The 22,621-nt window shown below is 39.9% G+C and overlaps 1 protein-coding gene across 4 annotated transcripts in view; it reads left to right on the top strand.

Moving 5' to 3' along the window:
- Positions 1 to 403: 403 nt before the first annotated feature.
- Positions 404 to 22,621, top strand: part of ARHGAP15 (Rho GTPase activating protein 15) — a 332,393-nt gene continuing 310,175 nt past the window's right edge. The window contains exons 1-3 of one of the 4 annotated variants that reach the window (XM_083841824.1): positions 404 to 588; positions 1,030 to 1,089; positions 18,703 to 18,879. In XM_083841824.1, coding sequence (XP_083697950.1) covers positions 18,718 to 18,879 — 162 coding nt within the window. In that variant the 5' untranslated portion in view covers positions 404 to 588; positions 1,030 to 1,089; positions 18,703 to 18,717. Of the gene's footprint in view, positions 589 to 938; positions 1,090 to 7,731; positions 9,449 to 18,702; positions 18,880 to 22,621 lie in introns of those variants that run through there. The other 3 variants (XM_083841823.1, XM_083841826.1, XM_083841825.1) reach the window with 3 other exon arrangements.

Below are 22,621 nucleotides of genomic sequence, written 5' to 3'. Positions count from 1 at the left end.
TAAACTTGAGGATGAACTTGATTTTCTCAGTCTGTATGGCAGTTCTTTGTTTCACTGTGAGAAATAACCAAAAAATCCCCCTAATCTGCCAAAGTACCAACAGAAGGCTGTGCATCCTGACCAGCACCACTGCAGTCCTTGTGTGCACACCACAACCACCGTGCCCCACAAGGGAACCCCAGCTCCTCCAGGAAGATGAATGCATGTTCTGAAAGTCGAGCTAGAAATATCAGAAAGATGCTATCGTTGCCTGCTGAAAGGTCGTGGGGGAAGACGTTTGTGAAGGCGTGAAGGGGTTTTTCTGCTGGGCCAAAGACAAGGAGCTGTGTGACGTCCCTCCCTCTGGGTTCCTCCTGCCTGACAAGGAGGGACCACAATGTTGTGAGCTGCTGGGCAGCAGATGTGTGTGGCTGTGCTTCTCCAAAGGCTGCTTAATGAAGAAGTGCTAAAACAGAAAATCAAAGAAGCAGAAGTGTTAATCAGAGAGGCAATAGTACAAGTCTTTTTTTTTTTTCTTTTTTTTTTTAAAGTAGCAAACTCTCTGATTGTCCAGCATTTACTGTTTTAGAAATCTAAAGTAACGGTACGGTAAGCATCATGTTTACTTAAGCTTTGTTTCAAATCAGCAAAGCAGATTTGTTGTAAGCTATTTCAGTACTCAAAGGGTTTCATTGAAGGTAAGAAAAGGGAAGTTGTCCTGAGGCTTAGAATTGTAATTCCTTTTAGCATTTCCTTTTAAACATCATGTTTACCTTCTGCAAAATCTAATTCTCCCTGTTTGTTGCAAATTCAACAGCGGAGATATTTTCATTCTTTAAAATTTGTCTTTGTATCCAATCCAGAAGAGTTTTGCCCTAGACTTGGGTGTAAGTTACTCACTGGTGAAATGGTTTAGCTACTGCTCTTGCAGGAAGTGGTTTTACTCTACTTTTTTTTCCTGCTTTCTTTCTATCTTTATGAGCTGAGGGAGATTAACCCGAATGCTGTCTATAGACATGTGACCTAGATGTTTTCCGTTTTTTGAAATAGTTAAACTGCTGCCCGTTGATGACAGTTTGAGATGAGACAAGGACTTCTGTGAGGCTGTAGGTAAGGAGTCTTAAATTCATCTTTTTGCAATTCAGAAAACTTGTTGCTAATGATTTTTAGAATAACTCTATCTATATGTATTGTGTATGTGTTAAATACAGGTTGTGTTACATAATTATTTTATTTCTATTGTTTGAAAATTTGGAAATAATAATAATGTGGAGGGTACATGTGAAATGATGCTTTAAAGGCAAAATTAGTATTCAGAATCTAAAAAAATCTGTAATGTCCTATGCAAGAGGCAACTGTATCTGATCCTCTGCAACATCCCAAGCTACTAATCACTTCTCATGTCCCTGCCTTTACTAAGTAGTTGTCCCCAAAAGTGGAAAAGGCCAGCAGCGCTGGCTGGGAAAGCCAGTTAGGCCATGTTTCCCAGCATTTGCCTTTGCTGGCTGCAATTTAGCAGTATTTGATTAACTCGCTTCCTTGCTGGTGACCACGAGGGAGGTGATTAGTGACAGTGGATACTGTAAGAATTGGTGAGTGGTGAAGGCTGATATCTAGAATTGTAGAATATCCCGAGTTGGAAGGGACCCACAAGGATCATTGAGTCCAACTCCTGGCTCCACACAGGACCACCCAAAAAATAGACCATGTGTCTGAGAGCATTGCCCAAATGCTTCTTGAACTTCAGCAGGCTTGGTGCTGAGACCACTGCCCTGGGGAGCCTGTCCCAGTGCCCTACCACCCTCTCGGTGAAGAACCTTTTCCTAATATACAACCTATTTGGTTGGTACTCGATATCGCTAGAGACTGAAGACACTGATAGAATCTCTTGCCCTGCTTGTTGTCAACAAGCTTTGTACCACAGTAGTACCACTTTGTTTGTCAGTAGTGCTAGTAAGAATAGGGCATGGGGAGGTGTAAAGAACAGTGTACAACAAATGTCCTTGGTTTATCCATGGGGACTCTCAATGTTCCTCGTGGAGCTGGTCAGTGGAAATGCCATGATAGCATGTTTCCTGCATAAAGCTGTTTAGATCGAGCCTAATTAGTTCTCTGCTCTGAAGCTAGCCAAAAGATGCTTGTGTGTCCTGAGGCACATTTCACTCAGAGCTTTTTATCAGAAAGGTAGCTTTGCATTTCTGTCTGTGGGCACACTACTTTCTGGCTTTTACAGTCTTACAAGGAAATAACAACCCACAAAGATGTTCAAATAACACAATATCGCGTTTTGATTATGGGTCACACAAAGGAGAGTCAGAATTAGAGACAAAGATTTGTTTTCCTGAAAAGTTTGTGACATATACTCATGCTTGTAACTGATAGCCTTATCATAAGAAGCAACTTGTTTTTCATTTGGAAATATGGGTCAGAGTTGAAAGAAATCACACATGGCTTGAAGCTCATTTTGAAATTGTGCATACTAATTGGAGACAGATTTTAGAGCAGTGTTGTAAGACTACATTTCAGATTTTCTGTACTTTTTTTGGAGAAAAAAAAAGCTGTCCTGCCTTCATACACAAAGCAGCACAGACAGGGAAATTGTATAAAAAGAACACATTCTCTTCCTGGGCTATGTCTGTACTGCTGCAATGTCTTAGAGTCATTTGAAATGCATTTTTCCACAGAGCTGTGTGATTTGGTAAAGTAGTTTGAATTTGCAGAGTTATTTTTCTATATTTTCTCCCATCCCTGCAACTTACCTCTTTGTGTCCAAAGGAAATGCATTTAAAAGCAGCACCTCTTGTTCACTTTACCTCTCAATCCAATTACACGTGCCACATATATTTGTTCATTTTCTTTTCCAAATAGAGTGAATAGCTGAACCACTTTCTGTATTTTAAAGCTTCTACTGTATACTACAATTGAATTACAAAACAAAACAAAAAATACTTTGCCTTTGGTGGCAGTATTTGTTGTATAAATTTCCTTTTGCATTGATAGAAGAGATGCTCATCTTCTTCCAAGCAAATGTGGGTTCCTGTCCCCCTCAGTAGATCCTGTCCTGTGGGCTGGGATTGCCAGGGCAGCAAAGGAGAGGTCTGTCTCAGTCCATGGGCTCGAGCATGTTCCTCCCCACCTGGAGCGAGGCAGGAACCAGTAACCAAAATGGTGACAGAGGCTCTTTTCGATTCTTCTCCGGATGTTTGGGTGGCATAATACCACAACCGCTGGCATGGGGCTAACTTAACTGAAGCCGTTGTACACAGCTCTGATTTGGATTTCTCTATCTATTTCTGATCCATGAATTTACTACTTTGCAGTGACAGATATTAATGAGACGAGCTTCAGGCCTGGCTCTAAAGCTTCAGGTCCATCGTGATCAGCAATGCCTCATGCAGAGGATGGCTTTTGCTGTGCTGCCCAGAGCCTTCAGCTCATTTCTGTGCTATGGAGCCCCGCAGACTTTTAGCAGTGGGAGCTGCTCTTTTCTCCTGGCCTGTTTCTACTGAGCCACGTGGGGCTCAGTGAGTTATATGCAGTGTCTTCCAAATTCTTTGAAGACCACAACGTGTAATTCTGATACTAGTCAGTTTGTCTTTTTTTAGAGATACTGCTGCGCTGTGTCAGCTCAATCAGTTTGAGCTGCTAACTATTGTATGAGTTGTTCAAGCCTGCATACTCCTAAAGACTGTCCCTCGATGTTGGGGAAGTCTCTCCGTTAGGTGTGTTATTATCCAGGGACCTGGAACACAGCAATTGTACTGATTTTCCCTAATCCTGTGTGTCTAATTGGGCTGAGCTCTTTTAAAGACAAAAGAAAACATCACTGGAGCTAGTTCCTGTGTGTTTCCCTCCTCTCCTACTTAAGACTTCTACATGGATGCATCAAAACAGGTTCTGAGGGCTACAAAGACAGAAGCTGGCACTGGGGAATGCCATCTATACGAAGGTGCTTCGATAGCTTTCACGGTTTCATTTGCTAACAGTATTAGTCCTGAAGTAGTGAGATGGGGTACAATTTTGGCCTTTGACTGTGTATCTTCCATGATAATTCAAGTGCCATTCATAGCACAACTGAAGTCTTCTGTGCCCGATTGCACACCCTGTATAAAACTATGCCCTTTTTCCATCCTGTGGTGGTTTTCAGCAGCTTCTGTCACAATGAAACTAATTTCTGTACTGTTGACTTTGTCTCCGAGCAGGCTGACAGCCTCCATTTCCTTCAGCTCATTCACAACAGCACAATCCCCTGCTAGGTGTGTTTTTGGAAATGTGTGACCTTGGTCTAGGTGAGGACACACTGATGTTGTCTGCTTCTGGAACTGTCTCACAAAGCTGGTCTGCTTCTATCAGTGGTCTCGATGAATCTTAGTTTCACTGATAACTTCTTTATCAGCATTTGAAAGACTGAAGTGTTGGCTCTTTGGCTGTTCTGAATGTTAAGGTTGTGCATTCATGCATTTGTTATATCTTTGGTTAGCTTCCCTGCCTTGAGAAATACTATAAAAAGGATGTTTTGAAGCCTCGCTACAAAACAAACACAGCTAGCTTCTCATTTGCACTGGTATTTCCTCAGTACACGTCTATTTTCATTTCTAGAGTGAGACCATTTTTGTGGAGTCTGTGGACTTTATTACAAATTGAAGGACAGTCAGGTGACAACTTCCAGGCTGGCTGAAATAGGAGCAGAGAAAATGTTATTGCATGTTGTTTTTTTTTTTTTTTTTTATGAAAGGAATCTGAATGGGAAAAGCAGGCATTAATTTTCTGGGCACGGGTATTTAGCTTTTGCAAACTGACAGCAGTAACCCCTGCTACAGCTCAGTCTGCAGAAGCAGTCAGGTCACGCTGGAACAGATTTTCAGTGCATTACTTGCCTCATGCTGAAATCACCTGGAAGTGCTGATGCTTGGCACGTGTAAAAGTGAGTCCTGTTTGCCAGAAACTATGAACCCAAGATTCATGCATGCTAGAAAATTTTGGCCTTTTTCTGTTCATTTTTCTGTATTTATGTTCACCTTACTCAGCATGAGAAAGAACTGCTTTGGGAATTAAGCAGAAATGTATTGAAAGGTTACTTAACAAATATTGGAATTCTCCAAATTAGCTTCTAAACTTCTGGGGGTATGTGCAAGTCATGGAGTAAAATACTAATTCAGATAGTGCATTATCCCTACCGAATAATTTCTTCAATAAATTAAATAAGCAAGTTTGACATTGCCGTAGATAGTGGCCAACAGCGGTTTAAGACACAATATAGCACTTCCTGCCATTCCAGATTGACAAGTATTAAATCATTCACTTGTAGTTAAGCTGGGTATTGTGGGTTTGTGCTGTGGTTTTTCATAAATATTTCTTCCAAAGCCTGTGCCCGATACACTAAACAGGCACAATCCTTGAACAAATGACCTTCAAGTGACTTCTGATTCCTTCTCCAAGACGTGCCAGACTTTCAGCACATCTGCAATGTAATAAGAGGGGAGGGGAAGAACAGAAAGAAGAAAAACAAGAAGTAAATAAGGCTGAGAGCTGAGGAGCTGTGCTTTAACTACATATTTGCTTTTTGTTTCTTCTTTTCCTGCCCCACCCTGAGCAAAGCTACCACTGTATTTGGTGCTGAATCAGATATCAAGGTACCTATCTGAACCAGATACTGAAGCTCCTCCTAGACCTGGCATAGTGCTTAGAGCCTGTACTTGTTTGCTGCTCAGGATGTTAAAATTTCTTCTTTTGTGGGCAAGGAGGGAAATGACACAGAAAGTCTGTGAAGACATTGAAGTGCTGGACTTCTGGCTCCAACAGTAACATTCATGGTTGGTGGGTCATGGCCTGATGGATGTCAGGATGCTCTCGGCATTTCTGGTGTCTTCTCTGGAGCTGTGGCTTGGGAGGCACCTGCTGCCTGGCTGGCTGGATGTCTGCTTGGGATGGTGGATTTGGAGGAACCAGGCAATCCACAGAGGGAGATGGACCCAATGTTGGCATCCATGTGGGGATCCTCAGCCCATGTGGTGAAGCTGGCTGGAGCCAAACCCCAACACGTGCTGCCCAACAGCCGGATGGTAACACTGTGGGCATCCACAGCAAACAAGGACAGAAGCCTCCCAGGCTGGGGTTCTCCCCATCAAAATGCATTTCTAGTGAATGGCTTTGCTACAGATGAATCAACTTTTTCCAGGAGTGTGTTACATTAGACTTTCCAACTGGCTGAGCTGCTCTCACAAGTGCTGCCTTTTTTGCTTTGGGCTGAGCAGTTCTGAGGCTCAAATTGGAAAGGTCTCTAGTATCACAAGAATGTTGTATGCTTGGTTCTGCTATTAAGAGGGGAAAAAAAATAACAATTAGTAATCATTAATCAAATTAGTGTGATGATTTTGAGGCTAGGACATGGCACTAATCCATTCACTCTTTTTTTTGGAGTGTCAAAAAAAGTGGAACCAGCCCAAGTAAAAGTATCTCAGCTCCTCCTCGACAATTGCCCTTGGTAAAGGAGACAAGGAGTGTCCCCAGCCAGCACAGGCTTAGAGAAACTGGTCCCTTCAATTCATGCTTGAATTTCCCTTGGAGAATTTAGCACTGGCTATGGATTGAGTAGTGCATAGTTGCATAGACCTGAGAGTTTCAGAGACTTGAATTATAAAACTTCTTTTCTAGTTTTACTTTTCATCTAAAGTTTGGAGCTTTCTGTCATATCTTTTCAAGAAAGCAAGAGAGTGAAGAAAGGGAATCTATTTAGATGTGGAGCAAAAAAAAATGTATAAATTATCAGAATGAAAAATGTTCAATGCAGAGATTTCTTACCAGACTTGTTTCTTGCATCAAGATACAGATGTTTAGGGAGTTAAGCTGATGTATGATATAGACATTTTAACTCGGGTATGTAGGACTACAAGGGCTCGCTTTGCGCACAAATTCAACCAGTAAGAAACATGAGCTCTATTAGCTCTGCAAGTTACCCTATAAGCGACAGCTATTTAATGTGCCTCAAAAGAAACCAAACCAATGGTATCCTACAAAGGATGGTGAGAAGAGCCTTGTTGTGGTGCTGACCTAGGGGGTCTCCACCTGACCTCAGGTGTGCAGATAGTTTGTGCAGTGCGTGGAGGAGTGCGACATGCCAGCCTGGTCCTGCACAGCCACTGCTGCTACGGCCAAGGCATATTCATCTCTCATGAGGAAAATGGCCTTCAGACACCACATTATGCACTACGGAAGGAAAGAGACTTGGGGAGAGACTGTTTATCCGGGAGTGTAGTGATAGGGCAAGGGGTAATGGTTTTAAACTAAATGAGGATAGATATAGATTAGATATAAGGACAAAATTATTTACTGTGAGGGCGGTGAGGCCCTGAAACAGGCTGCCCAGAGAAGCTGTGGCTGCCCTATCCCTGGAATTGTTCAAGGCCAGGCTGGATGGGGCTTTGGGCAACCTGGTCTGGTAGGAGGTGTCCCTGCCTATGGCAGGGAGTTGGAACTGGATGGGCTTTAAGGTCCCTTTCAACTGAAGTCAATCTATTATTAAAAAAGGAAAAAAAAAAAAAAGTAGTTTTCAAACACCCACCCATTTTAAAATGAACAGCACTTTGAAAACCATCAGTTGGAACATGCAAATTAAATGCAGGGCCATCAACTCCGTTTATATCACTACTCAATTTTGCTATTTAAATACATGGCTTTTTAATTTCTGCTCTTAACAATGTAGGGGGCAGGTGAATGGCTGCCATTCTTCTCACTATGACTGTTGGGGTTTGCACGCCAGATCTGGCACAGTTGCACTCCTGCTGTCAGTGCTGCAGACTGGCTGCTCCTACCGAGTGCGGCACATCTGGGGTGCAACCAGAGGTGCAGGTGGGCTCTAGCCCCCATCCTGCAGGGAACAGGCACACAAGGTGTCTGGCATTGTCTTGAATCACCTTTGTGAAATAACGTTTTGATGCTTGGTCCTACACAAAACAAACAAAGTTTGCAATAATAATTTTAGGTGCATTTAACGGAGCCTATGCTCAAACTTCTTGCATAATCAAATGATATTTTGACAGCCTCGGTATTTCCCCTTTGCTGAAAGCAGACATCTTAGTAGCTACACATTGTGATATGAGATACTATCACATCAAACAAGCCTCTTTGTCTTACGCCGCCTGTGCCACGCAGTGCAGGGGAGCAGCGTGGTGGGGCAGGCACGCCTGATGCCTTCTGCTCCACTCTGGGGCACGTCAGAAGCGGCTGGTGAAGAAAACAAAGCAGGGGCCTCACAAAATGCAGAAAAGGGGCTCTCTCAATGCAAGCCACAAAGAATTTCCCCTTCTAGTTCCTGCTGTAGCTTAAAAGTTTTCTCCTAAAATTGCAAGTGCCGGTTGTGCTGTTTCACAGAGCCGTCTCTTGCAAGAGCAGCACCAGGAGCTCTGTAAAGGAAAGTGGAAATGGAGTGTGGGAACAGATTAGAAGTGTCTGGAGCTTTTTTTTTCCCCCCTCAGATGGGAAGTGGGAGCAGTGAGAAGAAGTAAGGGAGCAGCTGTAGGATCACAGCACAAAAACTGCTGCAGATACGTATGGAGAAAGCTGGAGGGAGGGTAGGAGGCACTTTCATGTGCTCAGCACGAGGGATTGAACATGATAGCAGGGAGTGGGAGGGAAGGGATCTTACTGTCCGAATAAGGGAAAGGCCTCTTGTTTTAGACTCTACTGAGATAGGCTGTGCTAGAAAGAAGTTACTTTTTTAAGTTTACTTTTAAAATTGTTTTTATAGTCTGAGAAGCTTTAAAGCCTGTCCTGTTCAATAATCTCGGCATGTCTGTTTGACAGACTAGTCTTTTGCAGAGTGATGGGTACATGGAACTGCAGAATGGATTAAGGTGGGGCAAGTGTTCATTAGAAGTATTAAGTTGAAGGATTCTTTAGGATGCCCCTCAGCAAGAGGGGTGGAGCTGGAAACAACTGTCACCACTTTGCTGAGGGCTTACCAGAGCTCAAGGGGACCTTTTTGTCTAGTGAAGATGATGCTGCAGCTGCAGGAACTTACGGACCGGGCAGCAAACTGAGGCATGACTTACAACTGCTCCAAGTGTTTGGTAGCACCCAAATACTTTAAAGTGTGACAAACTGCACGCAGTCTTACTCCCTGGTGAACATGAGGTGCCTCCCCCACTGTGGACCAACAAGCCCTGTCCGATATGGAGCCACAAACATGGATGTTAACGTGACTCAGGTCACAAATGTGCTGTAAGGTCCTGCCCGAGCTGTCCTTGTGATAGCTTGTTTATATAGCCGCCGTCAAATTGAAAGTGAAATTTCTGTTGGCAGAGCTGTGAACTTATAGGAAGTTTGTTTCTTTGGCTATTCACAGCAGGCTTTCAGGCGTTTTAAAAATATTTTTTTCTAATACCTCAGTTTGTCTTGTGGTGCTAACTCTTCCACTTCTCTGGAGAGTTTGGGCTGTTCCAAAATTACCATCACCACATGTCGACTTCAGGTAAGCATGGAAAGTTTGGATGAATATCTGAATCTCTGTGGGGAGAAGTTCTGCAAAATTGAGCTGGAAGTATTTCAAGCAGTCTTACTTTGAAATTTCTGTCACTTCTGCTTCTGCTTGTATCTGTAAATACTGCAAGAATAACCTTTCCCATAGTATCTCATCACTTCAGATCTGGCAACATTAAAAGTAACAACACTTTTCTGAACATTTAGGCTATAGGAACAGATTTCTTTCAAGCACCGGAGAAAATTTGTGATTCTTATGTGATCTTCCTAGAGAAAACATTGGATTTTTTTTCTATTCAGAATTAGACTACTTTAAACTAAAAAGTTGCCGTGTGGTAAGTGTCATATTCAGGTGTGAAGTGAGTTTGTAGGGTAGTCAGTCTTATGCATGGTGGTTGGAAAGCCATGGCTCTGTGCTGTACTTATTTGCAGTATATAAATATATAGCAGAAAGGATGGGGGTGGGAGGAAATGATCTTTTTCTCACCTGAAGAAGGTCAGAACTAACCAAGTTGTACTCCTCTGGGCTTTCCTAGTACTTCTGAGATATTATTTGGTGTTAAATCAATTAAATTGTGATTTTTTATGATGCCGGGAACTTCTTGCTGTCATTGTTCTAATGACTGAACTGCACTCATTCTTCTATTCAATATCATAGGATGCATTAGAAGTGCTACATATCAAACAATATATATATATATATTAAATACCATGTACATATGACCAGTATTCACCATTTGAAGCATTGTCTAGCTTGTACAGCATGGAAAATGGAGGCAGGTGTCGTGGATCAGATGCTCTCCAGAAAGAAATGAAATGCTTTGCCAGCAGGAAGACCTAGAAGTAGCTTTTTTTTTTTTTTTTTCCCAGGCATGTTCTTTTACATATTCAACTGAATTTCTACTATGGACGACTGTTCCCAGAACATATGCAGGCCAAACTGCACACAAGGGATACTTTTAGCTTCAAGTTCTACTTGAAAGTGAGATATTAAATTGACACAGGAATGGTGAAAATAGACTCCATTATGCTATCCCATATGATATACTGGGATAGATGAACTTTCAAAACAACTGTTACCTTTCCTGAGACCTTCACATGCAATATAATTAAGAAACCAAGTGATGCAAGAGACATGACCATATGCAGTCACATGCTGACTTGAAGAAGCTCTTTTACCCCGTTGCATGTGTTGTTGTTTCCAGTAATATCTGAATGATATTTGCTAGCAAGTTTTTGTTTCTGCAGTCCAGTAGTTAGCGGGTCATAGAGGATTACAGGACTAGAGATGAATCTGTATTCATTAAACATGGTTGTGAAGAGTTTGTCATTGTATCTGTGCGACTTTGGAAGACTGTCTCCCATTCTCTTTCTTTTCTAATTTTCAAGCCATTTTCTATGCAAATAGGAAAACGTTTCCAGAGATACCAATTCTCTGGCCTGTAGGGTACAAGTAGCTTATTCAGATCTCTATTTTTATTTGTCAACTGATCCTGCTGTTTTTAAGGGCCTATGTATAACATGGAAGAAACCTAGAGGCTTTAAGCTATCATCTTGTATAAGTTTTCAGAATGACACAGAGGAAGACCTTTAGCTCTCTGCTTAATTCTTGTTTGAGTGCCAGTCTAGCACATCTGTTCATATTTTCTGTCTTCACAACTCTCTTCATCCTATCCTTGAGAGGAATTGAGCAACAGTTTGTAAAGATTAATATTTCCACTGAAACTGTATATTTGGTTAGGATGTTTTGCTGCCATCTGCCAGAAAGTGGGACTCAGTATAAGCCTTTCATTATTATTTTATCCTTTTATTTTATTATTGTGTACAGTGTTATTACTAGTGGAAAAAAATAGAATAAACTACAGTCAAGCTTCATAGCACTAAGCCACTCCTCATATTTTTAGTGCTGCGGTCAATAAGCAGGAAATCACTGAAGCATCCAACTGTAACTGTCTGTAGGTTATTGTGCAGCGTAGGCTCCGCACTCCTGTGGGTCTGTGACACACTGTTAAGTGGAGAATCACGTATACCTAAGATGTACAGTAACTATCGGGCATGAGAAACGAAGAAATTGCGTCTTAACATTTTATTTCTTAGAAACTCAGTCATCAGCATAAACATATAGTATGTTCTTGTACCCCAGATTAAGTAACATTACTGCTGTACAGTGGTGAAAGTCTCTGTGCTTCCCCCTTACAGTCCATTATAAAGCATATTTCCCCACCTGGCTCCATAATGCAACAAATGCTTTGGCTTTTCTCCTTGGGTGTGCTTAGTGCTACTTTTGTGTTGCTGTAAGCCCATTAACTTCAGTGGGCTCACCATGAACCAGAGGTCCAAATCATGTACTCCATGTACAAACTTGGATGAAATTATTTTAGATGATAACACAGTTTGTTCCTATTAGATATTAAACTTATACGTAAGATTGCAGTCACAAGATTTATGTAGCAGTTAACCAAGTGTTATTTTTATGAATAACACTCTCCTTGTATGAGACTAAATAAGGTTGATATAGTCATCATATCAAGGATCAAGTTAAAATCTCATTGGTAAAAGATTCTTTACCCTAAGAGTTATTTAATAACAATACTTGAAAACACTTTTCTTGTATTGCACTATGGCCTAGGAAGTCTGCTATGATTTTGGCCAAGTTGTGCCAAGATCTTTGCCTTTAGGTGCATCCTTCATAGAGACTAGTTTATATACCTCAGAGCATACATAAATTGTGATTAGTGTGCTGAATTGTGTATTCCCCACATGGTAGCAGACAAATTATGGTGTGACTGAGCACTGGAAGAGGGAGTGATTGCCCGGAGACGTTATGGAGCCTCCTTCCCCGGAGATATTCAAAAACCATCTGGGTACGACCCTGAGTGATGTGCTCCAGGGGGCCCAGCTTGAGCAGGGGGGTTTGGACTAGGTGGTCTCCAGAGATGCCTTCCAACCTCAGCCCTTCCGTGATTCTGTGAAATGTTGGGCAGTGAGATACTGCTACAAACAAAACAGAAAGGGTTTTCTACTCTTCCCTTTGACACACGAGAATCATGGACAACTGTACATATGAATTCTAGCTGTCTGAAGAACTGTGGGCCATTTTTGCTTTTATTCATAGAAAGTCCTTCGATGCTGGACTAGAAAAGAGTGACTACAAAGCCAGCTTTTAGAAACATGAGGTGAGATGACCTCTGTGATCCTTGCTCAGTGAGTAGTCTGTTCTGAGACATCCCTGAAAGTCTAACATGGCTGCAAGAAGTAAAAAATTAAAAGGCTGTATAATAAATATTGATATAAAAGGGATAATGATCATTAATGTTAATGGGCATGGCTTGTGTTGGAAGTAGGGCATAATAACAAACTCACCAAAGTTTGTTGATGACGTTGCAAGTCTAAATGATAAGTGAAACTGTGCTGTTGAGTTTAAGACATTTAACATTTTATTGCAGATTGAACTCTGCAGGAAATTCTGCTTTATCTGATACAAAGGGCTAAATCAGGAATAAAGCCCAGGCAGTGGTGAAGCAGTGTCATTCCTGATCTCCTACTCTTACTGGAGATGACTAATGGTTGAAATTAATGCTACTTCCTAAGTACAAATTATTCCAGGCTGGATGACATCTTTCTGAAATGGAAAAGGCATAGGAATGTTACATCTGCTTTGCATTTTCACTACAATGGATTTTTCTAATTTTCTAGTCCTCGGATAATCTGGCTTCAGGACTCTCCTGGGCGCCAGCCCAGGACACGGTATTTCTCAGCAGCCTCTGCTGTTTGTGCCCTGGGTGCAGATGTGTGACACGTTAGCTGTGAGAGCAGCATTGGAAAAAAATAATAAATAAAGACAGAGCACAGTGGGAATAAGAATAATGTGAAAAGCTATGTGACAGTTTACTTGTTGTCCCCTCTCTTTACCTGTAGTTGTTTCATCTGTCCCCCTTCATTTCCATCAGTTGTGTGTTAAGCACTTTCTGCCCCTGAGCTGTACTTCAGCAGAGATAATGAACAGCGTGGAGAAGGCTAAGAGCAAAATCCAACAGCAGAAATATTTACGTAGGTGTGTTGATTTTAAACAGTTCTTTCACAGACACAGCAATATGTTTTCTCCTTTGCAAGAATGCTCTGACTCACCGTATGTGGCATGAGCTTGTTTTTGCATTTGTTAACGCTTACTTCCTCTTCCATTTTTATGGTTTTTTTTGTTGTTGTTGTTGTTTTTCAGGCTTGTAGGTTTTAGTGTAATGGTGAACCTAGTGCTGATTTTTATTTTTCTGGAACATTATTGTGATAGGTTTTGATGGATGCTCTTCATGTATGATGTTGCTCTTCAGCAGAAGAATGGAATTAGCGAATGCAACTACATGAATTTTAATTTTGCAGTGTTTTCACGTTATGTTGAACCCTTTCATGTTCATTATGTTTCTGACTTGATGGTCGTGTAAATATAATGAGCGATGTTGGAAGAATTTAAAAGTTGATTTTGATGAATATTGAAAATTACATACAACATTTTTATCTCTTAATGTCGAAAAACAAATGCAACAAATTCTATTAATCATGAATATATATATTTTTTCATTTCTTGGACAATAGTACTTGCTAGAAGTACTTGGTACAAAATGCTAATGAATTAACATTTGCACGCTGTCTTTCATTATACATAGCTGTAGGAAATGTAGGCATAGCTCAAGTCAAAATTTAGAAATACTGCTACCTTCTTGTTTCTTGAAAACTAGCTCTGCATTGCAGAAAAAGCGACTGTGTACTAATTTTACCAATACTGTACCAAAACTCACTAAATAAAGTTCTTCGGTAACACTAGTCAGTCTGCTCACTATATGCTCCATTTGTGGACACAGCAACATGCCAGCATGGATTAAAAACCTGATACCAGCAACATGAAACTTCCTCTAGCTCCATGATCTGCTGTAGGAAGGGAATGCTTACTGGTCATCACTGTGAGACAGAAACCATATTCAGGCTACTAAAGACAAAAATGGCAATGAGATGAACTATTCAATTTCTACATTTTTTTTTGCAAAAAGCTAAAAACTAGAAACATGAAGGACTTTTTTTTTTTTTGCATTGGAAATGATGTTACTTTGTTTCCTTTATCATCTCAGAAATGATGATTATATAGATAATAGAGACAAAACAATTTTTCCCAATCAAAAGACAATTTAAAATAATTGAAGTATTTTGGCTGTTATCAAACAGGATTTTGTGAAAACACTGCTTTTAAAAGAAATGTTATGGAAAATGTTTTTTTTTTTTTTAATGGTTTTGCCAAGACCCAGCATTTTGTGAGGAAGCCTGACATGTGATCTCTGCAATTTGCTGTGTTACTCTTTCAACCCGAGCCTGATTCTCAGAAATGGGATGGCTTTACAGTGTGCACAGATTTGCATGCACAGTAACCTTTCAATTTTTCAACTCTGCAATACTCATTGCTTCCACACCACCTTTGAAAGTCAGCTGTACATTTAGAAGTTGGGGTTTTAGAATCTTATCCACTCATCTTCCAGATATGTAAAATGTCACTTGCCCATTTGACACCTTTAGTTGTTATCTGAGCTCTGGCTTCAGTTTATCCTAATTCACCATGGGGATGCTGTGCTATTTACTTCCAAGCACCCCAAACAAGAGGACCATTTCATGGGAAAAGCAACTGCAAGTGCTGACCTACTGAGGCTGCTAATTTCATTGACAGTACAATCCCTTTCTTCCCCCACTGAGGGCTGTTGAACTCCTGAGGCAATCTCCAAAAGTGGTGCTTTGTGCAAGACTGAATTGGTTTTGCTCTCCCAGCCAGAAACATGATTTTGTCCTTTCAGCTCTGCGGTGCTCCTTGTTTCTAAGTAATCTGATCTACACACTCTTGAGAAATTAAAGTTCTCCTTTCTCACATCCAACGCGATTTTTTTTCCCCATTCTCAGATTCAGTTTTCCCCTCCTGTATCATCCATCCAACCTCATGTTAGTGCCTTTTCTTGCACCTGAACCTTTACCTGACTTTTTTCCCACCCTTTTCTGTGCTGCATCTGTTCCACAGTGTCCCAAAAGATATACATCCAAGAGGGGTTTTCAGTATGTTCCCTGTCCCTTTTCTCGTAAGTGAATGCCATAAAATTATGCTGCCCTTTTGCTCCAGAAACCAATATAAACAAAATGAAAAAAAAAAAAAAAGTCTGTCTTGGTTTAATGCCTTTATCCAACAAATCAACCGTAGGAGGTTTCAAAACTAAAATTTATATCCAGATGCTAACTATTTGCCAAAAGGCAAATTAGCTAATTATATAATGAACGTGGAGTGTCTCACAAGCAGTTGCACAGGGCTTGGCAGCTCTGCCTTCCAAAGTAAGTGAAACAAATTCCCCTGCAGAACCAGCCTGAACTTGGCCCTGATGCTGCTAATAACAGTTTGGAAGCACCAGATCGTAAAAGCATCAGATAGGATCTTTGCTCTGCTTTCTGTTAAAATTTTATCCATTTCCCGACCGTCTTCTCTTCCGTTATTTTTTAGAGCTTTAAAAAAAAAAATAAAAAAAAAAATAGTGGCTTGTAATTACTACCAAATTCTTGCAGGAGCAAATGCAACGCCGTTGCGTTTGTGGAGCTCATATTGAGGGTGCCATCTACTGGCATGCAGAGCCGATAACGCTGTCAGGAGTCTGGGCAGCAAAGGATTTCTACCTGGAAATCCTAAGGGAGCAGCTTTTGTAACTTGTGTCTTTAAGATCTGCATGATCTCACCACGCTCTAGACGAAGACAAACAAAATCTGACAAAGGAAATGCTGAGGGTTTGTTTTGTTATGTTGTTTCCTGTAAATTAAGTGCTGCAGAAAGTCCCATTGTAATACTCTGATGTATATGACTTAGTCCCAATTTCAGGGAAAATGTACTGAAGTTCAATAAGATTAAAATCAAAATTTTCAGAAGTCTTTGCAGACTTGCAGTTTACTGACTGTGCTCCTACTTGAGATCCAGGGCATGAGTTTGTCACAGTATTAAACTTTTTTATAGCACATCATGTACTGACAACCCCAGACAGAGAATACCTAATTACTACTCATAATGCTCCCAAGAAGAGATATGTCAGAGTTTTACAGGTGGGAGATTTCAGAAGAAAGTCTGAGAGATGTGCTCCAGCCAAACATTGGATCAGTGACAAAGCCAGTGTTGCTCTCGTCTCTCGAGTCTGATCAGCTCTCCAGCCTGGAGCCTACTGAAAATCTGTTGAGAAGTGATTTTGGTTTGATACCAACATGAAATACAAAATGGTTTGACTCTCCAAGTTTAGAAGGAAGGAAAAATCATTTCCTGCCTAGCACTGCTGCAGATATTACTGCCAAAATGGCAGAGCATCTCTGCGACATGGCTTTGAGCGGTGACTGCTCTGAAGGGTGCTGAGAAGTGTCTCAGAGAGGAAGAACACCCCGTGCCACTTCCCAAAGGTCCACATAAAGACTTTGCCCCAGTATCATGTATCAGCTCTGCAGCGGAAATAGAACTGAATACTCCTGAGTGGCAGGTAACTCCTTAGCTATATTTTTCTCCTCTCTTTCTGTAGTTCTACTTCTGTAGAGATTCTCGAGCAATTAATTCAATGCAGGAAATGGTCAAAGAGCATCAGCTTTACAGCTGTTTGCATTGAAGTTAGTGTTCCTATCATGGCACAATACCTTGGGTAATGCCTAATATTGAAGTACTATTTTCTTGTTTCTCTCTTCAAGAGAGCTGTATTTCCTCCTACTTCCATACCTTCAACTTGTATGAGTTTAAATCCCCTTGGAGATACTCAAAAGCCATCTGGACATGCTCCTGGGCATACCTGGGGTTGGACAATATGACCTCCATAGGTCCCTTCCAACCTCAGCCATTCTTTGATTCTGTGACCTCTCATTATTGTCTTCCATATCTATAGCTGAAGGGTGTTTTCTGGAAGGAATTGATTTATCAGGGCCATGCTATGAGAGCCATGTAATGCTATGAGAGCACCAACACAACGCCCTGTGGTCCTGCCCAGAGACATGCAGTAGCACTCCTCATCTCCCTCTCCCATCTTCTTCCACCGGTACCGTATCTTCCTTTGCTCTGAAGCCTTCATAGAGATAGACTTTCTTGATATCAGGGACTTTTATCTTCAGAGGCTGGGGAGATTTTGATTGAAAAAAATCAAGCTTTTCCAATGCATTTGGAAAATGCTGATTTTCAACTGTTTACTTAAGTGGATTTCCATTTCCATGGATCCATAGTAGGGAAACTGGCATTTCCTGCTTATGTAGTATCTAGTCCATACTAATCTCTGTTTTGTTTACTTAGAAATATAAACAGCAAGGTGTTTTGAGACCTCCTACTGTATAACTTAATCCCCAGTTTGCATATAGTAGTATCAGGTTGAACTAGGGGGAGAAAATAGAGTGAGAGTTGGACTCTGTGCTGATGTTTTGTACAGGAAATATAAAGCAACTTTTGTCAATGGAAATTTTGGGGGCAATTTGAACAGCTAAAGCACACTTTGTTGTGTTGCAACAATGCTGAGACAGGAGACTGAAAAGCATCACAGCTAGAGAAGGTGATCATTCTGTACAGTTCCCTCTGGTCCCTCCAAGGGCATGACAGCTTACGTGTTCAGTTATTTCTTCATTTCCAATTTTATGATCACAGAAACAGAAATCTCATCCATGCTGTTAGTAAACTTGTTAAAATTTTTTTTTGTTGTTTTGTTTTTGTTTTGTTTTGTTTTTAGATCTTAGTTTGACTCTAGGATGATAGCAGGGTGATAGTGTGGTCCTTTAATGCACTTGTAACATGCATGTATTGAACTGTGGAGGTAAGATATGTTAATTGGCTTCAAAGCATGTCATTTTCCTTTGAAAGATTTAAAATGTGTGGTGTGAGCAGGGCCAAAGACAAAGTGTAGTGGCTGCCAGCTGGACATGACAGAGGCTTGCAGGGAGATTACACCATAGAGGAGAATGGCTTTTGAGATAAGGATAATCTTTTACATAAACTAACTCTTCCAAGACAGTTGGATGGGTGAGTGATAAGGACAATAATAAAACTACCGACTGACACAGCTCATAGTTATCCTGGTGTTCAAAGATGATCAATAACTTGCTGGCAAGATTGCTCAACTTCTCCAGATCACAGTGATGTATAAACTGCGCAGATACAATTTTTTTTTGTTTTTTTTTCTTTTTTTATGAAGGGTCCTTAGATTAATACTCTTCTTTTATGTTCTTCAGGTCAATCCTGTAGCCATGGAAAGGTCTACAACTTCAGACATGGCTTCTGAAAAGCCAAGTCCTTCCCATAGTACGGGAGCTGTTCAAATGAGGATCAAAAATGCCAACAGTCACCACGACAGACTGAGCCAAAGCAAATCTATGATTCTGTCCGAGAATGTGAAAGTTCCTGAGCCTGTAAGTAAAATATTTCACAAGTCTTACCAATTTTTTAAAACCTACAGAAGGTAGGAGCTGGTATCTTAACCACGCTTTTGATAATCCTTTGCAAGGAGGGATTTATTGACACTAATATATTTTTAAGAGTATGGCTAGGCATTGGAATAACAATTTTCCTTTGCCGAAAGACAGAATTTGGCTTTCATGGCCAGGATCATAGCATTTCAACTCTCAAGTGTTACAGTATTTAAATACAGCTGCTGTTGAGAATAGTACTTACATTACGCCATGGCATCTAAAAAGACAAACACTGAAACCAGACAAAAGAAAAAGAAACTGAAATTACAACTCTGTAAATAAAGGACAACTTTGTCCGTAACAAGAAAAAAAGTCTTTCTGTAAGAACGGATGAATTGCAAAAATCAGACACGGAAGTTATCTTAATATTTTAATAGTTGCCAGAGTTGAAAGAGTTGACTCATTTTTTATCCATTACCATTTTTTTTTTAAATTAAATAGTTAGTGATGAACTCTATTGCCAGTTGTGTCCCTGCCCCTGTACTCCTCCTGAGCTACTAAACAAACTGATTGGTATGAGTCTCCCCTGGTTAATTTTCTTCCATAATGGTGGCAACTTGCAGCTGAGGCCATATGATGTTACAAAATTATTTATGCAATGTTAGCCACTTTTTGGACTCCAGATCCATTTTGTTCTCAGAGAATGCAAATGAGAGAGAAAACTCTGTTGGCTGGGGACAGAGTCCCAAGTCTCAGTCATTTTTCACAACCATGCAAGCTATTGATTTTTTGTTTGTTGATATAATGGATTCCTATGAAATATTCAGCTTTCTAACAAAGTTATTAAATGGAGAAAGCCTACTATAGCAGCTGTATTTTCTGCCCTTTTTATGCTAAGTTCAAACTCAAAATTCAAACTAGGTTAAAAATGCAACATTTTAATTATTAGTTTCTCTGCTATAGCTTAACTTATTTCAAGGACATAACATATATTTCTGGAGAGAAAAATCTCTTTAGGTCTTTGCATCTGATAAGATATTCATTTCCTACCCATTTGAACATTTTCTACAATTTCCTACAACACATTGTACATGTTTTTTCCTTTTTATCTGAAGTGAAATGTTCCACCATTACAGACCTGAGACGATGCTTATTGTAATTTTCTGGGAATACTATAATGTATTATCAGGAAGAACTGTACCTTTGAAAAAGTTTAAAAGTTAAGTATATTTAATGATGCCTAACATATTTTATTGGCTGTGTTTAACAAAAGGCACTAGGCTGCAGTTGTTTTTGACAAGCATGAAAACATCACAGCATGAGACTGCAAAAGGAATTATGTAGAGAAATTACAAGTGATCCATCTCTCAATGAATTATCCACCTCAATAGCCTGCAGAACTCAGCTACCAATTAACACCTACTTTATTACATGTTGGGATGTACTTAATAACTTTCATGTGTTTATGCACTATTACCTTGACTGATGCCTCTTGTACAATTAGGCATAATTGGCATATCAATATGCAAAAGTTAAAAGGATTAACCCTCTTAAAACTAATGAGCATTTCTGTATCCAGCTGCTAAATGAGACAAAATTAGCATTTTTCACTTTTGGGCAGGATTTTATCATGCAGTTTCTCATTGTTGATATTACCTTGTTACATAACTTTAGTTTGGGGGATAGTATGCTGGACTGTTACAGAGCAAGGGGCTCTAAAAAAGTTAAATTAGACATAAATATTCCCTGCCGCATCCCAATAGCCATAGCAGGTACAATATATGTTCACTGGCTGAGAGCTGAAAAGTTGTTTTGTGTTACATTTGTTTAGTAGCTAATTATATAAAAGTGGAGTTTTACTGAGTATATGTCATTTTACCAAGCAAACTTGGCTCTGATATAATAGACTGAAAGCTTGCCATGCTACTAATTCCCTTTCTATTTCAATTCTTTTCATCTCTTTTCGCCATGTAGAATTTTCTGACTAGATATTGACAGACCGAAAGTGTTTTGGCGTATTTACTTAAATAAGCCTCTTAAAGTTGTTTGCTAACACCCAAACTAAAAGCAAAATTCCTAAGGAACCAAATGTTTTCCAATACATGCTTAAAATGCAATGTAATTTGAGTTAAAAGACCACTGAAATATCAACTGCATGTATAAACCGCATACTGACAGATCTGAATCTGTGCATGTGCCTTGTGAAGAATTTTGGGGAAAGTATTAGTGGGAGTAGTCTCTGGCTGTCTAAGGGTCTAGAGAGAAAAAGATTCAGCTGATAAATACACACACACACTCACACAAATATATATACATCTAGTGATCGTGTAATTTCATGGCATACTTTTTCAGTATGCTTATAAACTTTACTTTTGCATTTAAAGGCACACAGACCCCTACTGAAAGATACGCATTACCAGTATGCTAAGCAAAGCCAATTATTTTGTGCTAGACGGAAAACAGGATCTATCCTGATTCTCTATTTGGAAATTTTCAATTTTGAAGAATCCATCTCTCTTTAGATCATTATAGTCCATAAAGTATCCACTGGTCATGCTTATTTTCTGTTTTACATTGACTGAACATTTTTGTCCGATCTTCACAAAGATTTTTCCTTTTTAAAACTAGAAATAGCTGAATAAGGGACTCCATATTACCCTTTCTCCACCCATATTAGGCATGTGCATTATACTATACATTCTATTAATAAATGGGTCAAATCCTCTTTACCCAACTTATGCAAAACCTGACTCCAGTGGATTAAGGCAATCAGCATTTGGCACATTTTGAACAATCAACAGAACTACGTATTTATAAAACATACTTAAAAAAATAAATAAAATTAACACTCCGGACATAAAGGGCAAAAAAACAGGCACAAATCTAAAAAGATCGCTGGTGATTTGTAGAGAAGAAAATACATAATTTTCTCTAAGGGATTTGTTGTATTCTAAAGCATTTGCTGTGATGCTTGTAAGCACACCTGGGGCTATACTTTTGAAGGTGGACAGATTATTTTCTGCAGTGTGACAAAGAAGGATATGCATCATACATCAGTAGGGCCATATGCACTTGTGCATTTTGTAGTAGTAAAGATGCAAATAGGGGATGCAGAGGCTAACTGATGCAAAAGCGAAATGTAGATTCGTGGGGGTTTTCGTTATTTATTTGCTATGGAAATGCTTGAGCATTGTGCAAAGGTTGAAATTGATATTAATGTCGAGTTTAAAGAGCACAAATCATGAAGCTGGACACACACTGTGGTAAGCAAGGGCTCTTTCTGTGCTTAATGTTAGTGTCTGAACCAGCAATGTAAATGAATATTTGCTATTTTCATCTCTTAAACCCCAGGGAAGTGCATTTTGCTTCATTCAGAACAACTTCGAACAATGAAATGTCTTTTTTTATTGGTGTCTATATTAAGAATTAGAGCCTATTTAGACATTCCAAAATGTTAATGTATTAGAGCTTTTTCTTATTAGGTTAAACAGACTGGTAGGTTTATTTATCTCTCTAATACATTATCAGAGGAACAGGAAGCAATCTTCTTTTGTTTCTTACTCCTGTGATCATAGAATACTTGCCAAAGTTATGGCTAGCCAAAAAAGACAGAAATAAAATTGCTAAAAATATAAGCCTTCTGTTTAGCAGAGTTTTTGAGCCATATTTTGAAATTGTAGGGCTTGTACATGTTTACTTCAAATCAAGCTTATAGTCAAGTTTGAGGCTTTGTTTGTATAGA

Source organism: Anser anser (genome assembly GCF_964211835.1).
Source record: "Anser anser genome assembly, chromosome: 6".
Classification (NCBI taxonomy): Eukaryota; Metazoa; Chordata; class Aves; order Anseriformes; family Anatidae; genus Anser; species Anser anser.
Note: the sequence above shows the minus strand (reverse complement) of the source record. Positions and strands in the feature narration are given on the sequence as shown.